Source organism: Quercus lobata, chromosome 6 (genome assembly GCF_001633185.2).
Source record: "Quercus lobata isolate SW786 chromosome 6, ValleyOak3.0 Primary Assembly, whole genome shotgun sequence".
In the NCBI taxonomy this organism is placed as follows: domain Eukaryota; kingdom Viridiplantae; phylum Streptophyta; class Magnoliopsida; order Fagales; family Fagaceae; genus Quercus; species Quercus lobata.
This window is the reverse complement of record NC_044909.1, coordinates 20,572,364-20,589,271: the sequence shown is the minus strand read 5'-3', so window position 1 is coordinate 20,589,271 and position 16,908 is coordinate 20,572,364. Positions and strand designations below refer to the sequence as shown.

The 16,908-nt window shown below is 37.3% G+C and overlaps 1 protein-coding gene across 8 annotated transcripts in view; it reads right to left on the bottom strand.

Moving 5' to 3' along the window:
* Positions 1-3,948: 3,948 nt before the first annotated feature.
* The window catches only part of LOC115994345 (tuberculostearic acid methyltransferase UfaA1-like), a 41,170-nt gene continuing 28,210 nt past the window's right edge, over positions 3,949-16,908 (bottom strand). Inside the window, exons 14-16 of one of the 8 annotated variants that reach the window (XM_031118442.1) lie at positions 6,505-6,573; positions 5,845-5,950; positions 3,949-4,217 (exon numbers count right to left, since the gene is read on the bottom strand). In XM_031118442.1, the coding sequence (XP_030974302.1) occupies positions 4,110-4,217; positions 5,845-5,950; positions 6,505-6,573 (283 nt within the window). In that variant the 3' untranslated portion in view covers positions 3,949-4,109. The other 7 variants (XM_031118443.1, XR_004093199.1, XR_004093198.1 and 4 more) reach the window with 7 other exon arrangements.

Here is a 16,908-nt window from a genome sequence, read left to right as displayed (position 1 = left end):
ATAGTCCTTAGTCTAATGTGAAGTTTCAATGATCAATTCAACCAAGTCATACACAATTAGCATGAGGAAAAGTGACCAATCTCAATTATAGAAATATGTATATATGACCTCCCACATAAACTTGATTACATAATATTGAAACTTTTCATTTGGCTCCATTCACATCATAACATTTGATCTTTTTGAATCAATACATCTCATTTTGAGATCGATGCCTGAAATTTTAATATTTCAATTTGATGAGCAAGCCTTTGGCTTTTTGGGCATCATACATTTTATTTTAAGTCGTTTTCCCTTTTTCCTAGTTAAATACTAGTATGTGCGACGGCTTTTGCAGCTCATTATCTCTTTTCATTTGGAGATTTACATTTGTTGAGCTCTTTAAGCAAAAACAATAAAATAAAAAATTGGGAAAATATATAGGCACAAATCTATGCATGTCTCAAGATCAACAAAACCATTGACTAATCATCCATGACAAGTTTGAAGATCTATTTACAACAATCACATAGATGTCAAGATTTCTCTCACAATGATATGAGTGCATAGAAGAACAAGTTACGCTTGTAAATGAACAAGGCCATTTGTACGAAGGTACAAGAAAAAATATGCTTGTGACAAAACACAATAATGTTGATCAAACTTTTTGGATTTTCTACTTTTTATGTGTTTTTGGATTTTTGACATAAAAGCAAGAAAAGATTGATCAAAAGCAACAATGTGAAAACATTTAAAACAAATGCAAACAAACAAACACAAACTTTTAAATCAAGCTAGCGTCACAACAAAAAGCACACAACCAAGCAAAGTCACAAAACATAGGAAGTATTAATGCATGAATATGTTGTAATGCTTATGCATGAGTACCCTTCTTCATCCACACGTCACATGTGTTTGGGGTGATATCTCTATAGGATTGGGTACGAGTGTTGTGGCTTTCAAACCTTCTACTAAAGCTTGCCAAATAGGTGGTGAATGCATCAATCATCTTCATCACATCCATCACTCTGGAATCATCATCTTCACCTCTTGATTGCTCAACAGCCCAATTCCTTTTGTCATTTCTTGGTCCTCTTGACCTCTGATCACTTGCATTCTTCAATGCTCTAAGCTTATGACAATTTGGCTTGGTGTGTCCTTGAAGTCTACAATGGTGGCAGAAATGTTTTGTTCTCGGACCTTTTTGTGATTTTAGAAGTGATTTCCTTTTGGCTTCAGACCTGACCACTGATTGTTTACGAGGCTTATTCAACACCCGTTGGTCAGCCACATTTCTATTCTTCTCCACCTTTACTTTCTCAACAGTAGTGGCAACTACTATCGGTTCTTTGGCTTTTACAAACTTTACTTGGAGATATTGATAGCTGAACTACTCTCTCCAGTATATCCTAATCCGGTTCTGTCAGAGAAAGGTTTTTGATGAGAAAGTACTTCATCAAGCTTCTTGGAGGAAACTCGCTCTACTTTAGTATTGACTTGAACCACTTCAAGCTTAAGAAATTTTATCTTTGAGTAGGCTTCGATCAGTTCTCCATTCATCGCACGAGAAGACTTCTATAATCCTTCTCTACCCTCTTCATCTTTTTAATTGCTGCCTTAGCCACTTTTGCATATTCACCGGTCTTCTCAAGGAGGGAATTGTAGGTCTCTTGCAATTCCTCTGTTCCTTCATCTTCCTCATCATCGGATTCCTCAACTATCCCAATTAACTCCAATTCAGTGTGCTCACCAAGCTTTTCCACTAGCACACCCAAATCATCTGAAGATTCCATAGGAGCAATGGTCATGAATGCAAAGAAGTTTCCCTCTCTATCACAACTTTCCTCTGAATTTGAATTTGAGGAGTCGGTGTCACTAAGAGTGGTGCCATACATAATTTTGCCCTTCACTCTTAAATAATTAGGACACTCTTTCTTGAGATGTCCTTGTCCATTGCACTTGAAGCACTTGACTTCTTGAGAGGATTAAGAGTCCTTCCCATCTTTCCTCTTAAAATCATTTTTCTCCTTTCCAAAATTTGGGAATTTTCCCTTCTCAGCAAACTTTCCATTTTTTTTTTTTTTTTAACTTCAAGAACTTTCGGAAATTCTTCACAAGTTATGCCACATCTTTATCGAAAACATCCTCATCCGATGAGTCGTGAGCATTTATCCTCTCATTAATTGTCTTAAGAGCAAGGGATTTGCTCTTCCTTTGTGATGGCAAAGACAACTCATAAGTTTGAAGTGAGCCAATTAGTTCTTGAACTTTGATATCATCAAGGTCCTTGCTCTCTTTAATTGCTGTAACCTTTGCACGGAAGCTCTTCGGCGATGATCGAAGGATTTTCCTCACTATCTTTGAGTCCTCCGTCTTCTCACCCAAGTTGAACTTGCCAATAACCTCTTCATTCAGCTTGTCATAGAATGAGTCGAATGACTCATCTTCACTCATTTTCAGCTTTTCAAACCGAGTGGTTAGCATCTGCAACTTAGTGTCTTTCACCTTCTTTGTTCCTTCATACGTGGTCTCCAATATTTGCCATGCCTTCTTGGCAATTGTGACGTGAGATATCCTGTGAAACTCGTTTGGAGAAACACCACAAAAAATTGCATTCAAAACTTTACTGTTAGTGTTAGTTGCCACAAGGGCTGCCTTATCCCATGTGGATTTAGTAGCTTTGGCCTAGTCCATCCAACATCCACCACATCCCAAACGGTTTCATCAATTGAACATAAAAATGCCCTCATTCGGAATTTCCAAAAGGCATAGTTGCTTCCATCAAAATATGGTGGAGCATTTAAAGATTAAGACCAGTCCATCTTAAATGGGGTCAAGGATCGCACTAAGGTAATTAAACCACAACTAGTGCACCCATTTTGATACCAATTGAATGTTCAAATAGTATGTAAAACACCTTGAACATTTAGACCCGCAAATTACAAATTACCAATTCAAGCTTATTATCAAACAATGTATGTGCGGAATATGACAATAAGCTAAAACAGAATTGATAAAACAATCTAAACCAAATAAAATTACAACCACAACAGAAATTAAATGGCAAAGATTAAGGGAAGAGAAAAGCAAACACAAAGACAACAAAGTGATGTATTATCGAATAGGAAACCGAAGTCCTCGGCATAAAACCTCTCTGCCGCCCTCCAAGCGGTCAATAATCCACTAGAGAATGAAGTTGGGATACATGAACAGTAAAAGACCCTCTAAGCCTAATCTACCCAGTGTACCTAAGCTCTCCAAGCTTCTTGCTCCAACAAGGTTACGTCGAACCTTTGTCTTCTTTAACTTACCGGATTCCGCTATAGCCCACAGCATCAACCAATATCAATTGGTCCCTTCCTAACTGCTTCACAAGCACTAAATAACGTTGTCACAAATATGGGTATGGTGAGAAAATGATTTGGCTAAATGTACCTCTCAAGGATGTATCAATGGGGAGGGTGAGAGTAGAGGAATTTGGAGAATCAAAGGATGAAGATTGTGGATGAGTCAATCTTGTTTTTCTCTAGGGTTTCTCTCTCAAAATTCTCTCTAGAAGCTCTCGACAATACTTAGGTATAAGGGGTATTTATACTGGTGTGTGTTTGGAATGCGAAAGGTCAGTTTTTCCCAAACAGAGTTTTCTGGCGATTTGACCTCGCGACTTGACTGAGTTGCGAATTTGAGTTGCGAGCTAACAGCCTGGCCAGACTGGAAGTTTTGTCCTATAGTGCTCTAGCTGGCGTGACTCTTCAGCTTCTCTACATGCTTCACACGTGTGCCTCTGGCGACTTGCCAGCCACGAGCCAGTCGCGAGATCCAGTCACGAGGCCCTGCTGAGTGCACACTTTTGAGCTTTTCTTCATACTCTCTCACACACTACCTTTACATGATTCCCACCTAAATATAGGGTTTCTAAATGCTAAATTACAAGCAAATTGGCACGGAATAAAGCCAACAAAATGGTTGATTAAATTCAACCTTACACCATATAATTTAAGTACAATCTCAAACCATTCTTAAGTATTTGACCCATGATTAAGTAAACATTGGAGAAGCAATCAATGAAATTAAAGTATTCTAATGAAAGCTAGAACATGAAAATGAACTACTTATAGGTTGGTTGGGCATTAATATGAAGGATTAATCTCTCTTTTGGGAATTGAATCAAGATTCTGATGGAAACTTTGATGTGGATTGTTGAGTGCAGCAACATTTCCAGGGCGTGAGAATACAACCTACATTGTAGATAGTAGCCAAATATTTTTGAGTTCTATGTCCAAGTATGTGCTACAGAGTATAATTTCAAGATAGATCAGCAAGTTTAAGAGTCGATGATATAGCAATTTGCTTTAGTGGGAGATGTGTCAGTTCATGAGTAATATAATTACCAATGGTAAGCGTCAATATAATTTTACAATTGTTAACAACTTAAACTCTTAAATAAAATTGTACCTAATGAAGATATGTGGTACTTTTTAATGACAAAATCTTCAAATCTAGTCTCTATCATTGAGATATCAAAAAAAAAAAAAAAAAAAATGTTAACAATCATGGGAAGATTCATAAAATGTCGGAGTCAATTTAGAATTCCATTTTGACGAATACAAATCTTATATTCCATTTTTTATGTTTCACTTTATACTCTATTAATAATAACTTGCCATATATTCTTTTTTACTTTCCTTATAAAATAATTGAAATTTAAAATGAAAAACATTAGACACATGGCATACCATAATCGGTGGAACATAAAGTGAAACACAAAACGTGGGGCATGAGATTTGTATTCCATTGTGAATTATTATTATGTTCAAGTTTATCAATAATCTTAGTTAATTGCAGATATACCATCCTACAATTAAAAGTTATAAAATAATCAATTGTATATATTTTGAAAAAAAAAAAAAAAAAGCTGTAGAAAGTGTTAAAAGTATGACAACATCTAAAAAGGTTTTCTATGAATCTTGATAGATTTTAAAAAAATTGTATAACATCCAATCAAAAAAGTAATTTATTTTTTCAAATTTATGTTTATGTGAGTTTATTTACATAAAATTAAGATCAACAGAATTGGTTTTGTGGGAGAGGAAGTATTTTTTTATTTTTTCCTTTTTAAGGGGAGGAGGCTAGGGCTAAATAAAGGAGGGTTTCTTGGGTGAGGTTTTTTTTTTTTTTTTTGGGGGGGGGGGGGGTGGGGGGCGGGGGTTGTCTCTCTCGAACCTCAGCTCAACCTATTATTATGGTGTCAGTAGTGGTGAGAGGAGTGAGGGGAGAGGGGGAGAGGTGGTGGTAGCAGTATATACAAGTGGGTGTTGGAGACGGTGCTATTGTTAGCAATGCAAAAGAGGGGATATGATAGTGGTGGTGGGAGAATGTCGGGGAGGAGGATATAGGTGTTGGGAAATTAGGTAAAAATTGATGGAAACACAAAACACTTGAAGTAGGCATAGAAGCACAAATTAACTTTTTAATGGGAGGTAGGTGGCAATGATGGCGGTGTGGAGTAAGTTGAGGGAAGTGATGGTGTTTGTGATGTGGTGGAGAAGGAGAGGGGGATGAGAAGGAGGCACATGCTTGGTTTAGAAAATAGTTAAGGCATAAAATATGAACCATTTTTTACAATCTTAATATAATTTCTTGTTGATCACGAAAATTAATTCTATCAACCATTTTAGCTTGTATCAAATATATTAACAAAAAAAAGTATGAAACATATTTTCTCAACAAATAATTTCGTAATGGGTACTTAATGGTAAAAGAAATAGCGGTCGTAGTGACATTTGATATGAATTTTTTAGCAACATCTTACATGAGTTTATATGTTCTTTTGTAGCATAATATTACTCTAGGTAAGAAATATACCTGATAATCTCCAAGTGTACGTGACTTAAAACCGGCTGCACAATAATCAAAGTAATATTCCCATGTCCGTATGAACTTTTCATCAAATCCAAGAGCAAGGATTTTGCTAAACATAAACATTAAAGCCCCGACATCAAAATGCCAAACTTTGTAATTAGCTTGATATCATAATCAGTTTCGAAATGTAGAATAATCATAATTTGCCAGACAATAGTTTCAATTACACATTCTCATAAAAAACTTGTTCTTTCTCATCTCTTCTATTCTACTATAAAGTAACAAAAACTTATACATGTCCTAGTCTTCATCAACCTGTAACGAAAATAAATTTTGAAATATATGTTACAAAAACTTGGTTATTAATTTATGTCTAACATTCATGGCAAGTTTCAAGGGTATCCAATTAAATGTTTAGTAAATCCTATAAACAACTAAAATTACTAGAGGAGCATCTTGCACATTCAAATTTGCATCGACATTTTTTTACTTTGTAGAAACTAATTGACAATGCGCTCTATGATGGCTTTGTTTCTTTAACCAATAAAAAATTCTAAGCAATTTTCAGTGGAGGGCTAATGCAGCACCTGCTGGGTTCGTTGCACCTAAAGGGTCTAGCCCACTTGCTTGTCACATTAGTCAAAGTTCAATTAATGTGCTTACTTCCTCAAGCTTCCAAAGTCAGCATGCCATTCCTTGGGCAGTGACTTAGGCGTGTGGGACACGTTGAAACTGCAAAGAAGAAAAGAAAGAAAACAGAAGCCATTCAGCCATGAGCAGTGAGCTGAAGCACAGAGAGCTGAAGTAAGAGAGCCATTCGGCCATTGTGAGAGATGTTAGAGATATATTATCCATTAGTATAGGCTCAAGTCTAATTCTATTTTGCGTGTAAGTCAAGTCTCTTACTTGTACTAGAAGTCTATTAGTTTAGGGTTTAGTCTACTATATATACACATGTTATGATTCATTGTAATACATGATTTATACTACACTATAATATATTATTGATGTAGCCCTTTAGGGTTTCCTCTAACCCTCGTGTATTTTTGTGTTTTATACTTTATACTTTTTCTTCCGCATCCATGCTAGCATATTCAATAAGGTATATCAATGCTATTATTTAATATGGTATCAGAGCCACCTTCATGTGGCCATGGTTTTCTGTCCTTACAGTATATTTAAGAGCAATCTTTGTCTTCCTCGGTGTTTTTTCGCTGCATTCATCTTCTTTGGCTTCCTACTGCTGCCGTCAAAACTCTCTGGTATAGTCAAACCACCGTTAGAAGTCGCATCAACACTGCAAGACCATTGCCTTCCTCAAACTATCGTTACAGAGCCAAACTTCATTTAAGGGATCTTCTCAACCTTATCAAATCTCAAGATTTCATCAAGTTTCCATCTTGAGTTTGAGATGGGGTGTTAGAGATATATTATCCATTAGTATAGGCCTAAGCCTAATTCTATTTTGTGTGCAAGCCAAGTCTCCTACTTGTACTAGAAGTCTATTAGTTTAGGGTTTAGTCTACTATATATACACATGTTATGATTCATTGTAATACAGGATTTATACTACACTATAATATATTATTGATGTAGTCCTTTAAGGTTTTCTCTAACTTTTGTGTGTTTTTGTATTTTATACTTTATGCTTTCGCTTCCGCATCCATACTAGTATATTTAACAAGGTGTATCAATGCTATTATTTAACAAGAGAAACACAAGAGGAGGTGCAGTCCGTGTGAAGAAATAGAGAGAAATATAGTGAGAGTGTGAGAGAGTGAAAAAGAAAAAGGAGACATTTTTCTTTGCTCAAATTATACACAAGGAAGATAAATTGGTGGAGTTCTCATGGAGTTTTTGAATACTACAACCATGGAGAGTTGGAGTATTCAGAGGAAGATTTTGCTACTGGCTTTGTGGTGAGATTGTATTTACTCATTGAGATTGTTGTATATCCAATTTATTGTGGGCTCAATTTTAGTATAAATTTGATATTTGTAATCTCTATTTCATAGTAGATATTTTTCGAAGCTGTCCCGTAGTTTTTCCCTTTACACAAGAAGGTTTTCCATGTAAGATTTGATGTTCTTGTGTGATTGTGTTTATGTGGTACTTGTTGGAATTTTTTTTGTTTCCATAATATTGCTATTGCTTGGTAGTTATATATTTTAATTCACACATAGACATAGAGGAGATTAGGATTTTTCCCCCAACAGCACCATGGTAACAATAATGGGTGTTGTTAAAAATATTAAGATCCCAAATCTCTTATATATCATAGTCCAAATTGATACAATTAGGATGTATTTTGTATTGCACATAATTTAGGCCAAAATTATTTACAGGACTTTCGATCTTCTCTAAAACGTCAAATATGAAATATCTACGTTGGATTGATTGGAATAAATTAAAACAGGTTTACTTTTATATATTCCAAAAGGATAAATTGTTGAGGGAAAAGATATATGATAACTCAACTTTCTTCTTATGGACCGACCACGACAAAATTCATTAGGGCCAAGAATTCCTTCCACAGTAATTTTGGAAACGAAGTGATTCCAAATAAACATCATTGTATGTCCTACATGTTTCACAATGTCATGTAAAATGGTGATAACCTACCCTACATTTTTAAGGATTTTGTTAGGTCTATAATTATAGGTTGGAAAACCATGAACAAAAGTTGGTCTAGAATGAGTTTTTGAAAGCTATTTGATGTACAAAACTTATGCTGGAATAGCTCAATACAACTGAAGTGTTTGGAGTCTCAAAACTTGGTTCAACACTTATTCGATTGATGGAGAATTGCGGGTCTATAATTCAAATCAGGCCATCAAGTAGTCCAAACTTTAGTATTTCGTGACCTAATTGCTAGAGTATAAATAAAGGACGACCAAATGGATTTTTGGAGAACTGCATATTGTGTGCCTAGGGTTTTTGTAATTGAGTTCTCTTACACCATGAACTGAAGAATAATATTTCAGGGTTGGTGATGAAGGTGAAGTTATTTGCACACATTCCATGTAGTTGTTGCCATGAAGAATGTTCCAAAGGATTCTTGAAGTTACAAACATGGTGTTCATGTGAACAAAGTCCACAGTAAAAAGTCCAAGGATTTGAAGTTACGTATGATCATATCAATAAGTACTACTTGGAGTAGTTGTAGAGTTAATGTTAATTCTACTGTAAAACTTCCCTTCTATTTAGTGGATTTGTTTTCTTGAGGAATGTTGGTTGTAAACCGTAGAAGAGTTTTTATGAGTCTTCTTTTTATAACCATATTGCCTATGTCATTTATTTTCCTTTGTGATTATATTTGTGATTTTGGTGTGTGCTTTGATTAACCATGGACTTATCTTGCAAGCATAATTGATTAATCAATCAAACTTGGCATAAAATTGGTTAACTTGCATTAATCGGGTTCTAAATTCCCAATAGAGATTTTATTGTAACATACATAGTGTAAGTCAAGAGTCTTATAATTCAGTGATATTTTCTCATTCTATGTAAGAATAGTAGCCTCCCCCACTAACTACAAATAGAAAGAGGAGGGGCTAAACCCCAGATAGTGTCCTCATGAATTTCACAAAAGATTGACATGGGTGCAACTAGGGGTAGAAAGATTGGACACAACCTCTGAACTCGATGCGACATGACATGAAATTAGTAGGTTATGGGTTAAGGCTTAATGGGTCCGTGTCATATTCGGGTTGACACGACTGATCCGTTTAATAAATAGGTTGGGTTAGTGTCCAACCCATGGGTCCCGTTTGACTCGTTTGATCCGTTTAATTAAATGATATATTACCAATATACCCTTTAAACCCTAGGTATATGAACTTATTAGTTGTTGTGATTTATTTTCTTTGACATATTGTGATTGACTATTTGTGATATTGAGATATGCTTTAGTTTTGAATGATTATTTGTGATGCAGTAACTCATTAGTTCAGAAAGTTATATAAAAAATATATATATTTTTTTGTTTTTCATAATTCATATCAATTTTGTTAATATTAAAAAAAAAAAATTTGTTTGTTTGTTTTTTTTGTTTTTTTTGATAAATCTTGATAAATAGGTTGACATGATTGACCCATTTAATAAATGGGTTGTGGTAGGGCTGAGGCATCTTGACTAGTTTAATAAACATGTCAAGTTAGTTTTAACTCAAATGGTCGGATATTCATAAGTTGACATGACTTGAATCTAATACACGAACACAAATTGCTATCCCTACTCATAAGAAGGTTGGTCTTGCGCTTGAGGGGCCCACATTAGGAGGCCTACTCAATAGAGTAGGAGATAACTTTTTAATTAAATACTAAAACAGGCAACAATTATCTAGTGGGAGCAGCGGACCTAATGGACCTCACATCTACGAGGAAGTATGCAGCTGCTCCATATGATACCACCTCCCAAACAAGCTAGCATTTAACCATCTTCAACTAAATTTTTGTCAAGAAATTCCTTTTAAATATGATACATTTTCACAATTTGAATATTTATTAAAATTGAATTTTATAATTATTAACTATTTTACTTGATGAGAAACTAAATTAAATTTCCAAAGTAGGAAAAAAAATTGCAATTTATCTTCAACTAATTTTTAGCCAAGAAATTCCTTTTAGATATGATACATTTTCACAATTTGGATATTTATTAAAATTGAAGTTTATAATTGTAAGGACTGAAATTGGATTGGACCCAAAATAAGATTGGGCTCAAACCCAAGCGGCCCAAACAATAAATTTGTAGAGCGTGGATGAAAGAACTAGATCTATTCCAGAAGAAAAACGATTAAATTTGGTATTTTAAGATTGTTAGACACAAGTAGGATTAGAAAATCTATCCTCGGCATAACTCGATGAGTTTATATTATATTGTCTTGTTAAACAATAAAATTATACAAGAGTGCACAGTCTCGTTCTAAAAAATCCTTGATTTTTTCCAATCCCCCCTTTTAGTACATCTTCCCATGTTATATACTACAATATTGGTGTCATCCTTACCACACACGTGTAGGTTAGATTCGAGGAACTCCTTCCTGTCCCATCCAGCACCTCCCAGAACCATCAACCAATAGCTGTAAGGCTGCTTGATCACTGTTCAGGCATCACTTCCACATTAATGCGGCCAGAGAGTTGGTTGAGAGGCATTTAATGTGGAGATAGCAGCTTTTGAAGATATTTGTTTACCTTTCTTTTCTTACCCTTGGTCTAATGTCCAACCCTTAGTTGTGATGTAACTTCAAAAAAGGTCCATGATGATATGGCAGCCTTACTGACCTCGAACACTTGTTACCAAGATGGCTTTTATCCTCAAACATTCGTTGGACTTATCTTTTATTATTTCTACTCTTCTCTTTACTTCGTTCCCCTTATAATTTCATCCGAACATCCTCGGATGGTCCAATGTCCTCAGATTGGGCCATAGGCCCAATTAGTACAGCCTTAACAGTACCTCCTAACTAAATGGCCCCCACAATAGCCTCTTAAAATCTTGTTTTTCGACTCCTCGAGAGGAAAGGATGATTTTGACGTTCTCAGCCCATCTTGTTTATGGTCCTATTCCGTATTCCTGACTTTCTATATGTCTTTTTACCTGCTCAAGGCACGCTCCTGACGCTTCGGCGTCCAGAGCGTGCCAGCATTAAATTTTGGCGATGCTCCTATCTCCCACGTTCAACGGTAAAATGTAAATCGAACGGTGGAGGGTTTTTCTTGTTTTACGAGCGGGAACTTTCTCGCTTGTAACTTTTGTGCCACTATAAATAGCTTTTCAAATTAATTCTTTTCCTTACTTTCTGCAATCACACAGTCCTAGAGCTCATACACTGAATCTGTCTCTCTCTTTCATCTTCCTGTGTGTCTACAAATACTAGAAACTTGTCCGAGGACCCCTTTTCAAACTTGTAAGTCTTCTTAAATCCCTTAGCTTTCATTTTAAACTTGTTAACTTTTCTTCGAAACCTTTTAGGAAAATGGGTAAGTTCAAATGTTTGGTCGAGTCTAAGGAAGGTGTGAGGAGTTTTAGGGCTAAGTATAGGATCCCACCAACAGTAGGTATGAGGTATGCTGCCTAGGGGGAATGGGTCGACACTAGGAAAACAGGAAAGGTGGTCATTCTCATGATTGCCTTCATAGAGGGTGGGATGACCATTCTCATGGGTACTATTACTAGGAATTACCTTAGATTTTTTAGGTTATCTCTCACACAGTGTGCCCCAAATATGTTTAGGGTCTTGGGGAGTATAGAAGTTTTAAACAAGAGAATGAACCTAAACTTGACCCACCACGATGTGAATTGGGTGTACAATTTGCACAATTTGAAGGGGCAGGGATATTATCTCAAGTCGAGGCATCCGAAGTAAGGCTAATCCAGTGCCTCCCCACTTCAAACAAAAATTTAAAGGAGGATTTCCTTATCTTTTCTAGGGAATGGCACGATGGCCTACCCTATCCAATGGAGGAGGGAGAACCAGGTGGGGGTATAGCCGTAGATTCATGAATTTTGGTTTACATTTCTTTTTCGTGTCTTAATCTTGTTTCTAATGAAACCTCATTCTAATTCAATGATTTTGCAGACAAGCGTGCTACCAAACCCAAGCTCAGCTTAGTTAACAAAGCAAGCTTGGATAGGATCTTGCAAGCCAAGGTGTATGTGAACGAAGCTGACGGTCAACTCCGAGTACCTCATTTGATCCTTGGATACACACCCCTCTCGTTCGCCTTCCAAGCCCCTAAGTATGCAATCAAAGCTCGCGACCCTCGGCTCACCGTATCAGTGTTGCCTACCAAGGGTTTGTTGTTCCAGAGGGCATTCCACTCCCTAAAGACACTTCTCGCACCCAACAACTTTTTGTTGCCACTCCTTCAGTAGGAGCATCCTCATCCCAGCTCGCTCTCGAGGAAGAAGAAAGAAATCCAGAGGAGGTTGTAGATTTGTCAGATTCGTCGGACGAATTCAAGGTTTTCAAGCAGATTCTACCCCCCGAGAACGTTTTTGACGAAATGGGTGTCCAGAGGAAGCCCCAGAGGAGTTTAATGGAGCTGATAGAAAATCAACCTAGAAAAGGTGCCTTAAGGAAATCCACACAGTCTCAGATTCCCCCTCCTCTTCCCAAATCTTCTCCTCCTGCTCCTCAACCACCTCAACCTATTAGACCTGAACTTGCTGATCCCAAAATGAAAAGGGAATAGAAAGGGAAAGAAGTGATTGAGACTGGGAGATCTCGTCCGATTCGTGAAAAAGAGGCTCAATGAGCTGCGAAGCAGCAAAAGGTCAGCCACGCATCACAACGGGGCTTGGAGAGGTCAGACACTCAGCCTCCAGAGCCATAAGCCTGGCTTTCGGCACCCATGCACGACGGGGAGCCCCTGAGGGATGATGCATCACTTAGGGACTTCAACGGAGGTATTGGGTGCCACGTTGCCTTAGCCGTGGAGGAGGCCTTGCTGCTTCCAAAAGACATGTCCGAGCTGTGGAGCATGAGGAAGAATGAGGTTTTTCTTAATTGTAAAAGATATCTGGGCAAGGTATAATGTTAACCCCCCCCCCCTTTTTTTACTTATAATTATTATTTATAGACATATACTTTCTGTTGGTTATGGTATTAATCCTTTTCTTTTAGGCTGTCCAAGCCACTTTCAGGCTTGAGGAAATTACCAATAACTACTACCAGCAGTTGGAAGATGAGAGGAAAAGATGAACAGCAGCTGTGCAAACACTTACCATTGCTGAAAATAGCAATGCTGACCTAAAGAAAAAGCTGGTCAAGGAGCAACAAGCTCGCCGCAGTGCTGACTTGGCCTTGGATTGAGGCCGAGAAGGCTAGGGACGAGGCCGAGCAGAAGGGTTACGATCTTGGAGTAGTTGAGACCGTAGAAACCCTTAGGGTAGAGGTCCCAGCTGTGTGTTGCATTTACTGCGCCCAAACTTAGGATGAAGCCCTTAACTGAGCTGGGGTTAAGGCTTCTTCTGAGTTGAGGAAACCAGAAAATGTGTTTTACCCTTCTACAATACGAGCCTCGAACCTTCCTTCTGCTCAAGATGAGGTGGCTTCTGCAGTTGTTGATCCAAATAAAGAAGCATAGCATTAGGATCCTCCTCTTCCCAGCCAGCAAGGGCCAACAAAAGAACCCGATGCTTCCTAAGAAGTACCGGTTGACAAGGTTGCAGTTGTTCCGGAGGTAGGAGCAGCTTCCCAGGGCTTTCAGCAAGACTTGGCTTCAACTGTCATGCCCGCTGAGGGAGCCTCCAAAGATAAAGAAGGAACAATTACCTCAGAGGCAGATAACCCAGCAAACAAAACTTCCAAGCTTCAGATCAAGTTGAAGAAATGAGCCTTGCCTTGTAATATAATTATGACTTTTGTAAGGGATTTTGTACCTTTTTTTTAGACATATTTTAATGAAGTATGCATTTTTAACCTCTTGAGTTCGTTTGAGTTATTATTCATTTCATTTTTATTTTATCTGTTTTGTTACTTTAGTTTTGAGTAGTTTTCATCTTGACTGCCCTTTGTTTGTACAAAAGAAAAAAGACATAGTTTACACATGCATTTAATTGGCAGTTAAAATGGATGATAACCATTGAATCTGTAACATTACATAGACATATTTTGAATACATATATATCTATTCTAACAAGTTTAACTTTAAGTAAACATCCAAACGTTTGATTAAATAAAGTTAAATTCGGAGCACCTCAGTATGCTCTAAATGATGCTCATAGGCTTATTGAGGTTTATATCTTTACTAGGTGATCACAAATCCTGTGATCCGAGAATGGAAATTAAGAGTTTACTCCCTTTAAGTGCTCAAGTTCGTGTTGAACTAGCATTTTAATAGTACGAGGGTCTATTAATTTCTATTGAACCTGTTTAGTACTTCAATAGATTTCATAGGGTATTAATTTCCACTAAGTTTGTGGTCCGAGGAACCTGACATAATTTAGTTTCTATTTAATACTTCAATAGATGTCATAGGCTATTAATTTCCACTAAGTTTGTGGTCCGAGGAACCTGGCATAACTTAGTTTCTGTTTAATACTTCAATAGATGTCATAGGATATTAATTTCCACTAAGTTTGTGGTCCGAGGAACCTGATATAACTTAGTTTCTGTTTAATACTTCAATAGATGTCATAGGCTATTAATTTCCACTAAGTTTGTGGTCCGAGGAACCTGGCATAACTTAGTTTCTGTTTAATACTTCAATAGATGTCATAGGATATTAATTTCCACTAAGTTTAGGATGACATTTCAATAGATGTCATAGGCCACTATTAGGATGACATAACTTAGTTTCTGTTTAATACTTCAATAGATGTCTAAGTTTGTGGTCCGAGGAACCTGGCATAACTTAGTTTCTGTTTAATACTTCAATAGATGTCATAGGATATTAATTTCCACTAAGTTTTTGGCCCGAGGAACCTGACATAACTTAGTTTCTGTTTAATACTTCAATAGATGTCATAGGGTATTAATTTCCACTAAGTTTGTGGTCCGAGGAACCTGACATAACTTAGTTTCTGCTTAATACTTCAATAGATGAGTAAACACATGACATATGATTGGAACAAATTAAAGGGAAACTAAACAGGACTATTTTTATTAATAATAATACATTTTTAGATTGTTTACATTCCAAGGGTGGAGTACAGCTTTTTCATCTAGATCTTCCAAATAGTAGGCACCTATTCCTACCACTGAAGTGATCTGGTATGGTCCTTCCCAATTAGGCCCCAATTTTCCCCAAGTTGGATTATGGTGGTTCCCAGAACTTTCCTCAGTACTAGATCTCCTACAGCCAACAGCATCAGCTTTACATTGGTATCATAACCTTGCTTGAGCTTATGTTGGTAGTAAGCTAGTTGGGCCATTGCATTCTCCCTTCGCTCTTCGATCAAATCCAGACTCCTTTTCAACAACCCATCATTACCGCCCGGGGTAAATGCACTAGTTCTCAACGTTGGGAAACTAGTTTCTAGAGGGATTACGGCCTCGGCTCCATATGTCATTGAGAAGGGGTCTCTCCTGTTGATCGTCGAGGTGTTGTTCGATACGTCCAAAGGACATGTGGTTACTCCTCCACCCATTTTCCATTTGCGTCGTCCAACCTCTTTTTAAGTCCATTCACTATAACCTTGTTGACAGCTTCAGCTTGCCCATTCCTTTGAGGATAGGCCGGAGTGGAATATCTATTCTTTATCCCCAGGTCAGAACAGTATTGCCTGAAGGCTTTGCTGTCGAATTGAAGGCCGTTATCCGAGATAAGAGTGTGGGGAACCCTAAATTGAGTAACGATATTCTTCCAGATAAACTGTTTAACATCTACATCTCTGATATTAGCCAACGGTTCAGTTTCGACCCATTTAGTGAAATAAACCGTGCTGACCAGCAGATACTTTTTGTTTCCTAGTGCTTTAGGAAAAAGACTTACAATATCTAAACCCCATTGAACAAAGGGCCAAGGGCTGGAAAGAGGATTAAGAACTCCTCCAGACTAGTGGATGTTTGGAGCAAATCTCTGACATTGGTCACATTTTCTAACATACTCTGGCGCTTCTTTCTACATATTTGGCCACCAGTATCCTTAAGTAATAGCTCGGTGAGATAGGGATCTTCCCCCCGTGTAACTTTCGCAAATTCCTTCATGTAGTTCCTCTAGGAGTGATTTTGATGTCTTAGGATGTGCACAAAGCAGATTTGGCCTAGAAAAAAACGTTTATACAACTTTCTGTCCTCGGACAACCAAAACCGAGGAGCTTTTCTTCGTATTTTCTCAGCTTCTGGTTTCTCCTCAGGTAATATATCTCTTTCGAGGAATAATAGTATAGGGTCCATCTAGCTTAGCCCCAAATTAACTTGATGGATCTGGAGCAAATCTTTCCTCATTGGGGTGGGAATGCACAAATCCTCGACAATTATCACTCGGGGCAAATTTCGTGCCGAGGAAGTGGCAAGGGTAGCCAATGAATCTGCGTGGGTATTTTCACCTCTGGGAATATGTGATAAGTCAAAGGATTCAAATTTTGTTTGCATACGCCTAACTTGACCCAAATATT